At 40.8% G+C, this 15,950-nt stretch overlaps 2 protein-coding genes across 2 annotated transcripts in view; both read right to left on the bottom strand.

Moving 5' to 3' along the window:
* Positions 1–993, bottom strand: part of LOC137176743 (uncharacterized) — a 7,690-nt gene extending 6,697 nt beyond the window's left edge. The window contains exon 1 of the mRNA XM_067582638.1: positions 2–993. Coding sequence (XP_067438739.1) covers positions 2–993 — 992 coding nt within the window. The remainder of the gene's footprint in view (position 1) is intronic.
* A 2,369-nt stretch (positions 994–3,362) lies between these two features.
* dusp27 (dual specificity phosphatase 27) lies at positions 3,363–15,135 on the bottom strand. The gene is made up of 6 exons (XM_067582661.1): positions 15,059–15,135; positions 12,947–13,127; positions 11,093–11,211; positions 9,372–9,603; positions 7,781–7,998; positions 3,363–6,706 (listed from the first exon to the last, which is right to left on the bottom strand). The coding sequence occupies exons 2-6, from the start codon at positions 13,081–13,083 to the stop codon at positions 3,888–3,890; spliced, it is 3,525 nt and encodes a 1,174-aa protein (XP_067438762.1). The 5' UTR covers positions 13,084–13,127; positions 15,059–15,135; the 3' UTR covers positions 3,363–3,887.
* Positions 15,136–15,950: the final 815 nt, after the last annotated feature.

The following is a 15,950-nucleotide window of genomic DNA, read 5'->3' as shown; positions in this document are numbered from 1 at the left end:
GTCTCCCCTTTCATCTTCCTCCTCCTCTCCAGTTTCTGTTTTCTTTTCTTCAGTCTTTTCAGCTTCATCCTTTTTCATGTTTTTTGTCCTCTCTTCCTCCTCTTCCTCTCCTTCATCATCTTTCACCACGTTTTCTCCTCCTCGCGAATCTTCCTCCTCTCGTTTTCCGCCTTTACTCTCATTTTCATCTTTCCGTTCTTGAACTTGTTGATCCTCTGCTTCCCTTTCCACCTCCTCCATCATCACTTTTTCTTCATCATCTGCCTCCGTCTCTACCGCCTTTTCTTCTTCTTCGCTCTTTTCCTCCTCTCTTTGAGTCTTTGCTTCGTCGTCTATTTTCTCCTCTTCCTTCTCTTCCTCTCCCTCATTTTCTTTCTTCTCCGTCTCAACCTCCTGCTTTTCTTCTCTTTCCTCTGTCTCCTTTTCATCCTCCATCATTTCTACTTCATGCACCTCTTCTTCTTTCTGTTTTTCAATCTTTGCCTCCTCCTCATTGTCCCTGTGGTGCCCTTCATCTTCCTCCAACTCCTCCTTTACGCTTTCTGTTTCCTTTTCTTCAATCTTCACAGCTTTGTCCTCCTCCATGTTTGTCCTCTCTTCCTCCGTTTCAACATTTCCATCATCTTTCTCCACTTTTTCCCCATCCTCTCGTTTTCCACCTTTGCTCTCACAATCTTTCCATTCTTGAACTTGTTGACCCTCTGCTTCCTTTTCCGTCTCTTCCATCATCACTTCTGCTTCATCGTCTGCTTTTTGAACACTTTTCTCCATCTCCTCCTCCTCCTCCTCACCTGATGGAGTCCCTTCAGTGTTATCAGGACTTTTAACAAACCCGTCCTCTCTTTTGCTTTCAGACAAGATCGGCGCCATCGTGTCCTCCAGTGACAGAATATCTCCAAACAGCCCGACTGCCTGAATAACCCGAGACATGATCGAGTTCTCTTCCAGGTCCAGACTGTCCAGCATGTCTGCAGTCGTCCACCAGCTAGCCATCATGTGACGAGACGAAGGCAAACTGCTCTTTCACTGCTCAGTTTGTTTAACGTGTCAGAAACAGAGAGAAAAAGAAACACTGAAAAAGAAAATCTGCACTCAAACCACTTGTTATGAAAGCATTCACACTCACTCAGAGAGGATTTAATTTGTGCTGCTTGGCAGAAAACCCCCCCCCCCACACGTCACTCTACAATCCGCAGTCCGGTGACTCAAAGGCCACGTTTTCAGCCTCATGCTTCATGACTGTTGTTTGTAATACTTTAATCTCTCAGGTGTGATTTCTCTTTCTGCTTCACTTCAACGCTCCACCCAAGTTTTACTCATTTCTACTGAGAAATATATTGTCCCACCACCTGCATATTTGTGTCATTTAAAGACTTTTAAAATATGCTGAGCTCATGTAAAGTCTGCAAGGACGTCAGATGCTGAATACTGGTGTATTTTTTTAAGGAGTAATGAAAATGTAGGGGCAACAAAAAAAGCAAAAATACACTTAACTGTCCCGTCGTGCCTTAATAAAGGTTTTATTTTGTCAGACCTGCTTGACAGAGGTGTTGATTCAGCTTAACTCTTATTTTGAAGGCTGTAGTTTGTGCTGCTAACGATCTTGATTAATCGATCAGCTGTTTGGTCATAAAATGGTGAAAAATGTTTATTCAGTGTTTCCCAAGATGACGTTTTGTCCACAACACAAAGACATTCAGTTTACTGTCATAAAGGACTAAAGAAACCAGAAAATATTCACTTTTAAGAAGCTGGAACCAGAGAAAAAAAAGACTTAAAATGATGAATCGATCATCGGAATAGCTGGCGATTAATTTAATAGTTTGATTATCGATTAATCAATCAATCATTGCAGCTAATGATGCACTGAGAGGTGTTTTTCCATCATCACTGATATAAATTGCGAGGATGAAAAATTAGAAACACCTGTCAGTATAAAATAATTCATTCACCAGCAAAAACTGCAGCTTCAAAAATGAGCATAAAGTTGAATTAACCTTTACAAAATAAGTTCTATGATATTCTAATATCACTGACAACTGACAAAAACAATGCTGTAGGATTGTGGAAAATTGAGGTCATGAGACCAAGAAACATTCAATCAGAACCAAAAAGAACATTTTTCATATTTAATTATTCAGTTAATTGTCCAATTATATTTTCTAAATAATAAAATTTAATTACTGCACGAAGGTCTGAATGCTGTTTCAAAGCCTTCTCCAGGAAAAAACCTTTGGTGGAAAAATACTAAATAATTTATTACCCATTTTATCACCCACTATGACCTCAATAATAAACATAAAGTAGAATTATCACCTTTCTGACAATGTCAACAAAAACTAAAAAAGTAGAAGCTTCATAAAAGTAGAATTTATGTTGAGCTGTTGTATTTGGACTGCAGGTGTTCCCAATAAAGTGCTCTCTGAGTGTATAACTGCATTACGATCAACATTCCCTGAGCGGTTTATCCAACTGTGGTATGTAAAGCTTCACAATAAGCTGTAATGTGTGTTAAAGTCTCACATGTGTTTGCATTATGTCACCGTTTCCCATCCTCGCTGCTGTACACAGGCAACACTCAAATCAGAGTTACACATTTAAGTGCTAAATTTAATTAAATACAAGTGACCTTTGAAGGACAAAGTGATAAATAGTTTGCAAAATGAAAAATAAATGACAGAAACTTCATAATTCTTCATTTTCTTCTTTTTACAGCATTTGCACCTTCTTTTTTTACTAACTCAGATCTCTTTCACTGCACTTTAATATACATTTATGCATTACACACTTGAGATTTTTTATGCTTTTGTTTCCTTTTTTTTTATCATTTATTTATTTATTTTTATTATTTCCTGGTCTCATTCTGCTGTATGAGACAATTAAATACACTTGAACTTGAAATTTGAGATAATTTTAATAATCTTTTGAATCATACAGGTATTACGGTATTTTTACCTCAGCTGTTAAGGCAATCAGGAATTATCAGAGAATCATAAAACTTCCTTATTTTTTTGAAAATGTCCCTCAGATTTATAAAAAAAATCTCAAAATATTTAAAGCACTTCCCCCATGTGTCCACTAGATGGTGCTATAACACTTAGATTTGATCTCAATAGCTTACTGTTGTTCCTAAAAACAAACAGCCATCTAAATTTACTCCCAAGTCTTTCACAATCAGTAAACCAAAACAAATTAGCAGAATTAGGACTCTTCCAGGAATTACTCCTCTCTTATTATACAAGAAAAAAATAATAGGAACTGTGTCCTAAAATTCTCAAAAATTATCCAAAGTAAAAGCAGACTCTTCCCCATTAAGCCTGCAGCTGTCTGTTAAAATAAAAAACAAGAAAATGAACCACAAATTATAATTTATCAGAAGATTTATTGCAACAATAAAATAATTAATCTTTTATGAAAATATGCAATGAATACATGTGTTTTATAAGCAGTTTTACATTCAACAATTGTGCAACTACAATGTTAATTTGGGGATAAACTGTTCATAAATATAGTCGTTATTAACAATACAAGTGATAAACGTGAATCCTTTTTAGATTTTGATGCATGACAAGAAAGGCAAAAGTGCTTTTTTTTTTCCCCAAACACATCACAAGTGATATCTACTCACAAAATCACTAACAGCACAGTTATTCCAGTGTTTCTCGTTCAGTAGAGCATAACAAAAGTCCTTAATCAACCTCACAACACTTTATGTTTCCTCAAGATTTTAGGAGTTTTGCTGACAATAATTCATTTATGAAACGTTTTGGGAAACAAAACTCTTCAAATGTCAAAGAGCTGCTACTTCAGAAAGCATAATTACTCCCTCTTATTGTATTTTCTTGTGTTAAAAAGGATTTGGCACCTCCTAAATCAGTAGATTTCCTCTAAGATTCACTTCTACTCTGTGACTTTGTTTCTTGCTGCACCTTCCAGGCGGAGAGCACCTCATCGTCTTCGGCCTCGGCGGCGGCCCGAGCTCTTGCCCTCTGCCTGGTTTGGGCGATGAAGGCAGCAATGTCATCCTCCTCCTCGTCATTGGTGTCCTCCCTCCTGCTGCTCCTCCCCTCCGTGTCATTGCTTTCATATCGTGAATGATGGGTGAATTTTCTCTTGGTGGAGAAGTCGTGGTAGCTCTCCGTACCCTCGTCGCTCTCGTCGTAAGCGCCATATGACCTTCCCGCTCGGCTGTAGCTTTGGGATTGTGTGAACCCGTTGCAGGAAGTGTCCTCACTTGATAGATCATTGTGCAATCTTGATCTGTATCTGGAGGTGACGCCGTACCTCTCCTCGTCTTCTTCATCGGCAGCGTAGGACGCTCTGCGGCTGGAGAAGTCAAATTCAGAAGCAGAGGCGTCGAGATCGTCGTAGGGATCCTCTTCTGGGATTGCTTCTGATCCGGAGGCTGGTTTCCTCGGTGGAGGCCTGACGCTTTTCAGCCAGTCGTCGATGCTGGTGTTCTTATCTTTCTCCAGCGCTGGGTTGAGATTCAGACACCCAGAGAGGCCGAAAGTCCTCACAGGTTTCTCCTTTTTCTTTGCCTCCTCAAGAAACTCCTCCTCTTTCATCTTTCTCTCCTCCTCCTCGTCTTCGTCCTCCTTCGGTTTCTTCTTCTTGTAGAGAGTGCTGCGCTTGTTGTCCTCCAGGATCTTCTTCTTTTCATAGGTTGCCATCTTGCCCCTCATCTCGGACTTGATCTCCTTGTCCATGGCATCCAGTTTGCTCAGGTTGACTTGGTCCTGGAAGAGGCTGAAAAGAGGGACGCTGGTGGTGGTGATTTTCTTCTTGGAGCCCAGGCTGGAGCCCAGTGTGGAGCCAAGTGTGGAGCCAAGTGTGGAGCCCAGCGCCGAGCCTCTTCCAGTGAGGCCGGAGATGCTGCTGGACCCGCCACCTGAGAGGACCGACGCCGCCCTGCCTTGACCCTGTGACAGAGCGCTGGAGTAGGAAGCGCCGCTCAACATTGATGCTTTGTCATCGTCTACGCCCCGACCAGAAATCACGCTTGATGCACCGCCGAAGCTGAGCTCCGATCCCGCACGTGATGGAGGAGGCAGGCTCATCTCACTCTGCTTCTGTTTGATGGTTTCAGAGACGACGTTAGCGATCCAGTTTTGGATGCTGGCCAGATTGACCATTGGCTCACCTCCAGGGCCCTGTGCAGTTGGAACTGGGAGGATGGGAGGGACTGGTGTCAGTGGATTAACTGGGGCAGCAGATTGTGCAGATCTCGTGCTGCGAGCCTGCGAAACTGAAGATATGACAGATGACCTGCCGCTGAGCATCGACATGTTGTCATCGTTGGCGACGCTTGGCGGACCCATGACTCCGGCTCCGGCCCAGAAGGCCGAGAGCGGTATCGTCCCTCCGCTGACGCAGCTCTCGTTCTCCCAGCCACACATGGACTGACTCTCTTCTAGATTCTTCTTTGCACGCTCCAGAATCTCCTCACGCCTCTGCCTCCGTTTGACCGTCGCAGAGTCTTCACCCCGACTCATCTCCAAAATCTCATCCGTGTTCTCCTCCCCGTATCGCTTCTGCTGCCTCAGCTTCCATGCCTGATAGGCCGTCAGGTTGACCTCTTGGAAGGATGGTGTCTTGGCCTCTTCCTCGCCATCACCATCGCCGACTGAACTTTTCTCTCCGTCCTCCCGATCTTTCTTGTTCCAGCCAAACTGGATCCTCTTGATGCGCCAGCGCTCCAAAGGCGTCATCTTCTCCTTGTTCCTCTGGCAAAAGTTGTACATGGAGCTGGTGTCGGAGAGGAGGCTTTCCACATCATCATTAATCTTCTTCTTTCCTCCTTCTCCTTCCTCTGTAGCGGTGCTCTCGCTGCCTTCGTCGTCTTCTTTCTTGCGATAGCGAGCGGCGGCTTGTTCCTCGATCTCCTTCAGCCTCTGTTTCCAAAGGTCGGAGTAACTTGTGCAACTGGAGGTGGACATCGCGTCGGAGGGAGGACGTCTGTTGCGACGCTTCACACGCTCCTTCACAGCTCGTACGTCCTCGCTGGTGACGCTGTCCACGTCAGCATCTCCACCTCCTCCGGGCTTCCTTGGTCGGCCCCCGGCAAGAGATTCCCCATCTTCCCCGTCGCTGTTCAACTGCGCCTCCCACCACTCGTCACTTTGGTACACCTCATTTCTCCGCTGCCACTCACGGATCATGCTGCCCAAACCGTCGTCATCGTCTCCGTCTTCGCCACCCTCTTGCTCGGGGAGAACGAGCTTTTCTTGAACGCCGGTTGATGCCTGGTTGTCCAGCCCGTTCTGTGCTCCGATCAATCCACTCCTGAGCGCCGCAGCAGCTGCAGAAGAGGCGACGCTGCTCATCACGCTGGCTCCGTCCTCCTCCTCCTCCATCATGATGGACTGCGCTTTCACCTCGATCATGCTCTCGTCTTCCTCTTTATCTGTATCATCATCATCATCATCATAATCATCCCCGCCCTCGCCAAAGATGCGAGCACGTGTGCGAGCGTCGATGACAGAACACTGGCTGAGTGTTTCGTCATCGTCGTCGCGTTCCTCCATCAGGTTCTCGTTCAACTCTCGCAGCTGCTTCAGGAAGCCCTCGTTGGGGTTGATGGCACGTTTTTTCCTCATGGAGGTCAGGGCCTCCATGATGGACATGTGCTGGAAGATCATCAGGTAGGACGCCACCAGGACAGCAGAGCGACTGACGCCCATCATGGAAACCACAAGAACCTTCCCTGTGAACAAACAAGAAAGCAATTATAGTCTGATACTGGATTTCTGAGGCCAATAATTGAAAGTTTGTTATGTCAAGATATATACTGGGACATCTATCTTCACATTGCTTGGCACTTATATGCTGTAACTGATATATCTGTGACAAGCTTATATTAGTTAAACCTACAATAACAGACTTTTTTGTCCACTTGGAGGCAGCGGAAACAAGTTGTGGACACTTTTAAGTTGATATATTGAACTTGTTAGCAAACAAATCATATGTAGGTGCACAGCTATTGGAAATTAACAGTCATTATTTATTTACATATAAAAAATATCAAAGTTATCAAAGAACAAAATCATAGATTTATTGGCCAGAATCTAACTGCAAAATATTCCATGTATGGAAAGCAAACGAAGTGTCAGCAAAAGTTGAAAATAAAATAGATGTTTGATGCAGATTTTATCATTTCATTAGTGAATTAATCAAATGATTTTCTGATAAGGAAACAATTAAAAATGGTTTATACTTGTGCTGGCAGTGAAAGTGTTATTGTTCAAAGCATTTCATGATACAAGGCAATGAGAACTACAATTGTTGCTGCAGACGTCATGAGGCAACACTTTGTGAATCAGCTGCAGTTGCGATGAATGGAGACAGTCAACACTGCCAGTGTAACATGCTCCTCTTCCAGGAACTCTGTGTGGTCCATAACACATTTCTTAGAAACTGGGAAGTTTTGTAAGTTGACATTTCAGGTCAGCTGTTCTCTTTTATCTTTTACTGCATCGCTGGTGACCCCACCCAGGGACATACAGATGAAAAAAAATTGCTTTTAGCTACATCTGGTGAAATAAGTGCATTGTGTATTGTTCTTGTTAAATAAAATAACAAAAAGAAAATAAATTTCATGTGATCTGTGGAGCAGAAACATCACATAGTTGGTGACAAAATTCACCATTCACAAACTAAAAAAAAAAAAATCTCATGGTTCACGACTTTAATCGGCTGAATTGTCTTTTCTTAACGATAATAAACATTTTATAATGGTCATGGGCAAATAAAAAATGGAGACAAACAAACCACATCTCACCTTTGTGCGTCAGCAGAGCTTCATCCAAGAATTCGGCGGTGGGCCTGAAGTGCACCGAGATGTCGGAGTCGGGGAAGTCGTCCACCTCGATGCCCATGTACTGGATGTTCATGCCTGCGTAGAAAGACTCCCCTGTGTAGACCCCTGTGCCGTGGGCGGTGTTGAGGATGTGGGTGATTCCCATTCGCTTCAGACGAGCCTTGTTGACCGCAACAGATCTGAAGAAGAAGAAGAAAAGTCACGTCTTATTATTGTGCATGAAATTAGACATCCAAACTTTAACTTTAAGAGACAGCGCAGCAGGGATATCACTGAGCTCGCAAGTTTATTTTTGACCTTAAGATCCACCCGTCTGGCTCGTTCTGGAGCTTTCAACCAAAACTTTACATTTTTCTGAGCACTTTTTATCAGCTTAATCTGCACAAAACAAGTGAGCAAATTCCAACCACTGATGAAGACCATGTGATTCCACTGCTTCAGAAAAAGCTAATAAGTGGACCTTGAGTTCAGATTGTTTTTCAAGATCTGCACTTCCATAAACTCCAACCACTGTTGAAGACCATGTGGTGAGTTTGAAAGTTGGGAACAAGCTAGTAAGCGGGCCTTGAGTTGAGATTGTTTTGTCAAACTGCAGTTACAGTCAAAAGTAAATTTTCAAGCTCAACTTTGAATCCAACATGAACAAGAAGTCCCAAAAAGTGAAGATCTATCCACTGATGAAGACCGTGTGATTCATTAGAAAGTTGGGAACAAGCTAGTAAGTGGACCTTGAGTTGAGATTACTTTGTCAAACCAGGAGGGGTGAGATTGTTCGACCGCCTGGGATGTTATATTTAGTTTTTATTTCACCTGATCGTAAAGCTCAAAGTCACTTTTAAAGAAACTCTGATTTCAGCAAGAAAAACTGATCAGATTTTTAATTAAATTTGTTTTTTGTTAGAAAAATGTTAAATTGGATCTCACTGATTCCCCCAGATTTTGTCAGTAATTCCAGAGAAGGGAAGAAACATGCAGAATCCTCTTTGTGACTGGATTTATGTGTGAATTATGGTCTTAAATTTGCACATAACATAACCTGCTGCACCACGTTTCACTGAAATCTCTCAGGTTCAAGGCACATTTCCATCCATCTGTTTTTATTCACAGTTTGTGTATAAGAAAATCTGAGTAGAAACACTGAAATTTAAAATAAACCTCTCTGAATATTGCAAAAATACCTCAAATTAATATATGAAACAGAGAGAGTCGCCATATTTCCATCATGTTTTGTACATTGTTTTTCACTGTTGCCACCAGCTGTTTATCTCAACAACCCAACTACTAATATTTGCATAAAGGCAGTGCATGGAAACACACATTAATTACAATTTTCTCTTTGCAGATTTTCTGGAAATTTGGTAAAAATTTGTGCTACATTAAGATGGAAACCTTTTCACTGTCCGTGTGATTTGATGTTCTCAGTTAAGTGAAGGATTAAGTCTCTGTGGGTTGAGAAAATTACATCTAAATGAGTCTGTTTTTCTTATTTTAGAGATATGTTGGTAATTCTGACAGTGATGTTTTACTCTTTCTCTTCCTCCCTGAGACTCACTTCTCGGCGATGAAGATGCTGGGCCACACCTCGTCCACGGGGTTGGAGGGGGCCTCCAGGCGGTCCTGCACCATGGCCCTCTGGATGTCCAGCACACAGGGGGTGTTGTAGGGACTGCGGTCGTCGATCATGTCCCTGACGCGGTTGTACAGGTCTTCCACCATCAGCTGCTCGGCGGTTTCCAGCATGGACTCCGGGATGGACTCGGTGCGCACGCCACGAGGTGGCAGCTCTGAGGAGGGAAGACAATAAATTTGGTGCTTTGCAAACAATTCTGGTAGCTTGGAAAGGAGAAGAACTCAGTTAATGATTGATTAACCTTTACTAAAGCCATTAATTAATGCTTATAAACTTTTAGACTCATCAGAAGGTGGTACCAAATGTATCTGCAAAGTCCCAAAATGTTTCATACCTGCCAAAACATCTTTACCACAATCATTTTAAAATGTTCCCGTCCGTCTTAGTAACCTGAGAGCAGGATGAGGACCTTTTTTTGACTTTGCTTCTGTTTCTTTGGAAACGAGTCCCCACATGGCATGCATGCATTGATTATGAGTGCTCCATTAGCAAAGTAAAAACCATCTTTTCCAGATATTAAGTGCTGTGAAACAGACTGTCTGACAAACCGCTCATATTGCAACGTACAATTTCAGCTCCTGGTGGGAATAAACCCTCTTCATGTCTCATACTTTCACTGTCATCCTTAAGGACAAACTGCATACAGATAAGTCTTGTAGGCATGCATATTCTACAAATACAGAAAGCAGACACCACAGCTGTATTCACCCCTGCAGATGAAACATGTATCGTCCATTAAGCTGCCAAATGTAATGTAATGTCAGAAGAGAAATGTGATACAGGAGGCGCTCTGTGATGCGTCGTATCAACTAATTTCCTCAATCAGCGACAACGAAGACGTCTCGATCTCTCCGTCCGGTAATGAGCTGAAGGAATGAAATATGGATTCTCAGTAAATGAGGAGGATTATATGAAACTCAGAGCTCATTACTCCAAATGCTGTATTTGGATGAGAAGTGAAGAGCACTAAAGATAAGGCTGATTCTCATGAATAACTTAAAGGGGACATATTCTGCATATTTCCAGGTGTATATTTATATTTTTGGGCTTTACTGCAATATGTTTTGCTTGATTTACAGCTAAAAACTCCTTATTTATCTTCTACTGGCCCTTTATGCAGCCCCTCAGTTCAGCCTCTGTCTGAAACAGGCCGTTTTAGCTCCTGACGGCCGTGCGAACAATCTGATGTCATAACGAGCAGGAAGTAACTTTGCAAACAAAGGATTCAGGACAGTTGAAGCCCTGAATTTTGACTTGCAGGCAGCATTTCTTCATATGTTCTCCTCAAGTTTTGGACCTTTGACCATGTTTGACATTCAACATCAGAACAGGATATAAATAACAGAAAATTATTATTAAATATATTAAATTAATCTTATTACCAAAATCTAATTTACACACAGTGAGCCCACACTGCCTGCCATCAACTAATCAGTTAATCAAATAATCATTTCAGCAGTGTTTGAAAAGCAGCCTGAAGACATGATTTTCACTTCTGGAAACTTCTGATGGACATTTGTCATTATTTTTATATTATTTGTTGACTTAAAATAATGAGAAGAACAATTAATCGCACTCTGGGATCTAATCTCAGACCATGTTTCTCTCTTTGGTTGATCACATGACTGTTTCTTGTGTCTCACCCTCGTTGATGATCTTCTTGGCGGCGATGGCTGATGAGAGGTGGATGGGCTCCATGAAGATGCTCGCAGCGTCGGAGCCGGAGATCATGGAGAACCTGGAGTCTGACACCATGGAGAAACTGGAGACAGAGAGAAAGAAGGTTTCAAGGTTTCATTGAAATTTACAGTTTGCAGTTGTTATACTGTGCAGATTTAACAGCTGAACACATTGTTGGAAAGTTCTTCCCAACACTGTTTGGAAGTTCCCACTAATGTTTTGCACCAGGCAGAGAACAAATCACCACCTCTGGATCCAGCAAATAGCCGCAGACCGTCACACTTCCTGGACACACATGTTCAATTAAAGTTGGGAGACCTGCAGGAACTGTTTGCATCAACTTTCAAGGCTTAAATTACTTCCATTGCTGCAGAAAAGCTGTAAGTTATTAACACAGAACTTGATTATAACTCTGAAATTAACACTTTTACAGTTTTTGGTAACCTACAAGGTTTTTTTACCACTCACCTTTGTACCCTTTAAGATTATTTACTAGACTTGAGCTGCTTAAATTTAAATAAAAACTAGAAAAATTGGGGTGTTCTAAAACTTCTATCTGCTAGTGTATGAACAGCAATGTATCATACACAAAAATGCTTAAAATCACATCACTGATACTGGACTTTGTTTATAAAAATGCTTCTAAAACTGATCTTCTTCCTCTCAGTGTCATTTATTTAAACATATATATATAACAGGGTCTGCAGATGGTCTTTATTACGCACCATGCTTGATACATGACGTCAATTTCATTTTCATTTGAACTCATCTTCAAATGCCGTCATTTAAATTATCCTTGTTGCTTAATTCAATAATCCTCTTCATGCTCCACTTTGTCTGTAAAGTTCCATGTTTGTTTTCTGTCTTCATTCGGCTTCTTTAAACATGTTTCCTCAGCGATTCATCACTGACTGATACTTTATCATGTTAGTGTCTGTGCTGAGATTGTAACTCTTCTGTTTCTGTTATTTGTTTTTTATTTACTGATGTAGTAAATTTACAACAAATAGAATAAATTTTCATCACAAATCAAAAAACCACCAGTGACAGGTCGATGACTTTCATTCTAAAAATCTTCTTAGAAATAGACGTTTGCCTGCATTTCCTGCATTTTCTTTTTTTACTTAATTGCAAATTTCTGATCAATTGCACCCCATAATTGTCGAATCCTTAAAATGTTGTAATTATTTGTTTGTACAAATTTGCACAAATAGAAAAGAATAGAGGTAGAAAAGTAAAACGATCACAAGTAAATGTCATTCTTTGTACTCTCGACAGCCAAATCTTTACATAAACAAAACATAGCAGCTTATTTCACTGCTTTGGATAATAACATTAATAATAATAACAATAATTATAATATCATAATAATAATAAACAATGTTACAAAGTGTCTAATGTGGGAAAAACTACATTAAGACAATTCAGCTCTATAATTGAACAAAATATGTCAAATAAAAGAATGAAATAGAAAAAAATGACTAAAATAAAGACAAAAACAGCAAAATAAACAAATTAAACATGTTGGAACTGGAAAAATAATCAATATAATCCTTTAAAATAACGTTTTGAGAAGATATTTAAAGCCTCAAATGAAAGAAGAACTCAGACTGATGATTTCATGAGGCTGCAAAATCCTGTTTTTCTTTTCTTTATGACTGAAAATGTAAAAGTTTAAACTCCTGCAAGAAACAATCTACAGATTTGATGAAGACTGGATGAAATGTGGAATCCAGCGAAGCTTTAAAGACGCATAAATGTGCTTCACATATTCTTTCATGTTAAATCAACAGTTCTTTAAACAGGTCGTCTTCTACCTGGGAGACGCACAGCGGAGATAATGAGACTGGATTCCTCGGACGCTCTCCCCCTCCTCCTCCTCCTCCTTTTCCTCCTCGTCTCCATTGGGAACCGTCTGATCCCTGCGCTCTCCGCTCTCATTGGTTGATGCCATGGCAACCAAGATCCTTGCCTCCTGTTAAGCAAAACTGGATCCGTCTATCGAACACACACACGGGGAGAGAAACACTGATGAAGAGACGCTTTGATTCATGTTCATGTTTCAGGTTACAGGAAACAGCTCCGCATGTCTTCACGTCCTTTTTGACGGGAATTATTTGACACGTTTTGATACCAAAATACTTTATTTTATACCTGTGAGTTTGAGGAATGTTAATAATAAGAAACAAGAACTCTGAATAAAATACAGCCTGAAACTAGCAAAGTTTCCAGATTTCCTCATTTTAACAGAAGACAATCTTGATGCCAACTTTTAATATTTGACAGTTTTTGATATTTGATGATGCCGTGAACACATTTTGCTCCTCATCATCGTGATAATATAGAAGCAAACAGGTGAAACTGTCCTTTAACTCTGTTATTCTTCTGAATAAAAGCTGCTGCAGCTGTCTCTGACTCTAGTGTTGGACGGTATTATGATACAAGCTGCGAGATGATTGTCTAGTGTCAGATTTTGCTGAAGGCCTGAACTGTTTATACTGTGTAAACACAACAGACATTTCTATTTAGCAAAGTTATAAATAGAGCTGAAACGATTGGTCGATTAATCTGCAACTATTTCATCACTGATTAGTCATTTAAGTAATTTTTTTAAGCAAAAAATGCCAAATTTTTACCAGTTTCATCTTTAAATATTGAAGATTTGCTGCTTTCTTGGTGTTTGTTAACATCTCCTCGAGCTGCAGGAAACTAATTTTCTGATATTTCTGACATGTTCTATGATTATAGAGCTCCAACAATGAGTCGATCAACAGAAAATGAATCTCTAACAATTCAACAAGTCACTTTTCAAGCACAAATGCTCAACATTTGATGCTTCCAGGTTCTTAAAATTGAGAATTTGCAGCTTTTCTTGGTCTTACATGATTGTAAGTTGAATATTTTTTGAGTGTTTGTCGGACAAAACACGACACTGGATGATGTCACTTTGTGCTTTAAATTGTTTTCTGATGTTTGATAAAGCAAATGATTAATCCATGATGAGAATAATCTGCAGCTGTGGTTTGATGATAACACTTTAAGTCTTTACGAGCAGTTTATAATCATTTGACTCACTGTAATGATGTCATCAGCAGATTTAAGGACGTTTTAAAGTGTTTATTAATGTACAGCATGTGTCAGCGGTTATAAGCTCTCCTATGAAGTCATTATTACATCTGATTATACAGCAGCCTCCACTTGTCGTTGTTGACAAATACATGAATACACACTTATATCCTCTTACATTTTAGTGTGTTATTAACCATTTATTAACTCTTTATGTACTGATTGTTAATGCTTAATAGTGGTGCTCTGACCAACATGAAAAATACTTCACATTTAACACCTTGATGTGCAGATAAACAGTGTTATAAACCATTTATGAACTGTTTATATGCTGCTTATAAATGCTAAACAAGGAGACTTAAAGTGGAGTTATCTTATATATAAACCTGGCAGTGCTTTCACAGCACACGTTTGCACCACAGCGTGATCTGTTCAGCTTAAAGACGGAAATAAATGTCGTTTACACAGCAGGAAATATGAGAAATGATGAGGTCAGAGAGGGAAGAAAGACACTTTTATCTTCTGAATTCATGAGAAAAATGAGAAATGTATGAGGTTTTAAAAGCTGATGTTGCTGTGTATTTGTATGAGTGTGTGTGTGTGTGTGTGTGTGTGTGTGTGTGTGTGTGGGTGATAACAGGCCTTCCAGCAGGTCTATTTATAACCGGAGAGACAGCTGCCTCAGAGGCTGACAGGCAGGCCAAAAGGCTGAAAGGCCGCAAAAAGTTTCACACTTTAAAAGTAACAAAACAACAACACTGATCTGAGGTGAGAAAAGTCACAATAATAGAAAATCTGCCTCCTTGTTTCCTGCTGACAAACTTTATATGAAACATTGTGTGTGTGTGTGTGTGTTTTCCTACCTCGCTGTTGAAGGTGGTGTGTGTCTGAAGCTGGTGGCGGCCGGACTGACTCAGGGTCCTACAGTTAGAGTCCTCCCCCCTGTCCCCCCCCCCCCCCCCCCCCCCCCCCCCCCCCCCCAAACATGCAGGACACCCGACACCAGCCGGAGGTAACGGAGTATTTCTACTCGAGTACAGGTGGAGTTAAAGGACACGTTCACAGTTTTTTTTAAGTGTCTTAAAACAGCAGTGAAACATGTTTTTCTTGCTGTTGCCTCCTGTTCATACTGACCATTAGAAGATCCCTTCATAAAGCACTTACAATGGAAGTGATGGAGGATTAAATGTCCATAAATGTATTTAAAGTGTTATGGAGTTTTCCATCTTTAAGGGTTACAGATCGAGTCACAAATTGGGTCAAAACTCACACTGTAATTCTTAATCTGTCCTCCAGACTTCAGCTGTCTGTGATGTTTTGGTGAAAGCAGAAACCTCTCTGATAAAGAGTATATCAGCGCTGCCGTGGTAAACCAAGGCCAGAGAGGATCCTTCTAGACAACACAGATAGGTGGGATGTGAAGCCAAAATGTGTTGATAATGACTTGAGGCTCAATGCAACGTGACTTAAGATGTCACGGGTCCTTTGTTTAGAAACTAGTGAAACAATTAGACTAATTTTTCATATTGTAGGCTGATCTGCTCGGGTTAAAGAATAAAGACTTTCAGAGGACAGAACGGAAAGAGAGTTACAACAACTTGGATGTTCGCTGTTCTCAGTATTAAGACATCAAAGCCTCCTGTGAGCTTCTCTCCACTGAAGTGTTGACTGTCGCTCAGAAATATCTTTCAACGTTACAGTCTTTTTAGTGCCAAAGTCCCTCTTTTTGTTATTATACTTCCACCTGCAGCTCAA

This window comes from Thunnus thynnus, chromosome 24, assembly GCF_963924715.1.
Source record: "Thunnus thynnus chromosome 24, fThuThy2.1, whole genome shotgun sequence".
Classification (NCBI taxonomy): Eukaryota; Metazoa; Chordata; class Actinopteri; order Scombriformes; family Scombridae; genus Thunnus; species Thunnus thynnus.
The sequence above is the reverse complement of the archived record's forward strand: the minus strand, read 5'-3'. Positions and strand labels throughout refer to the sequence as shown.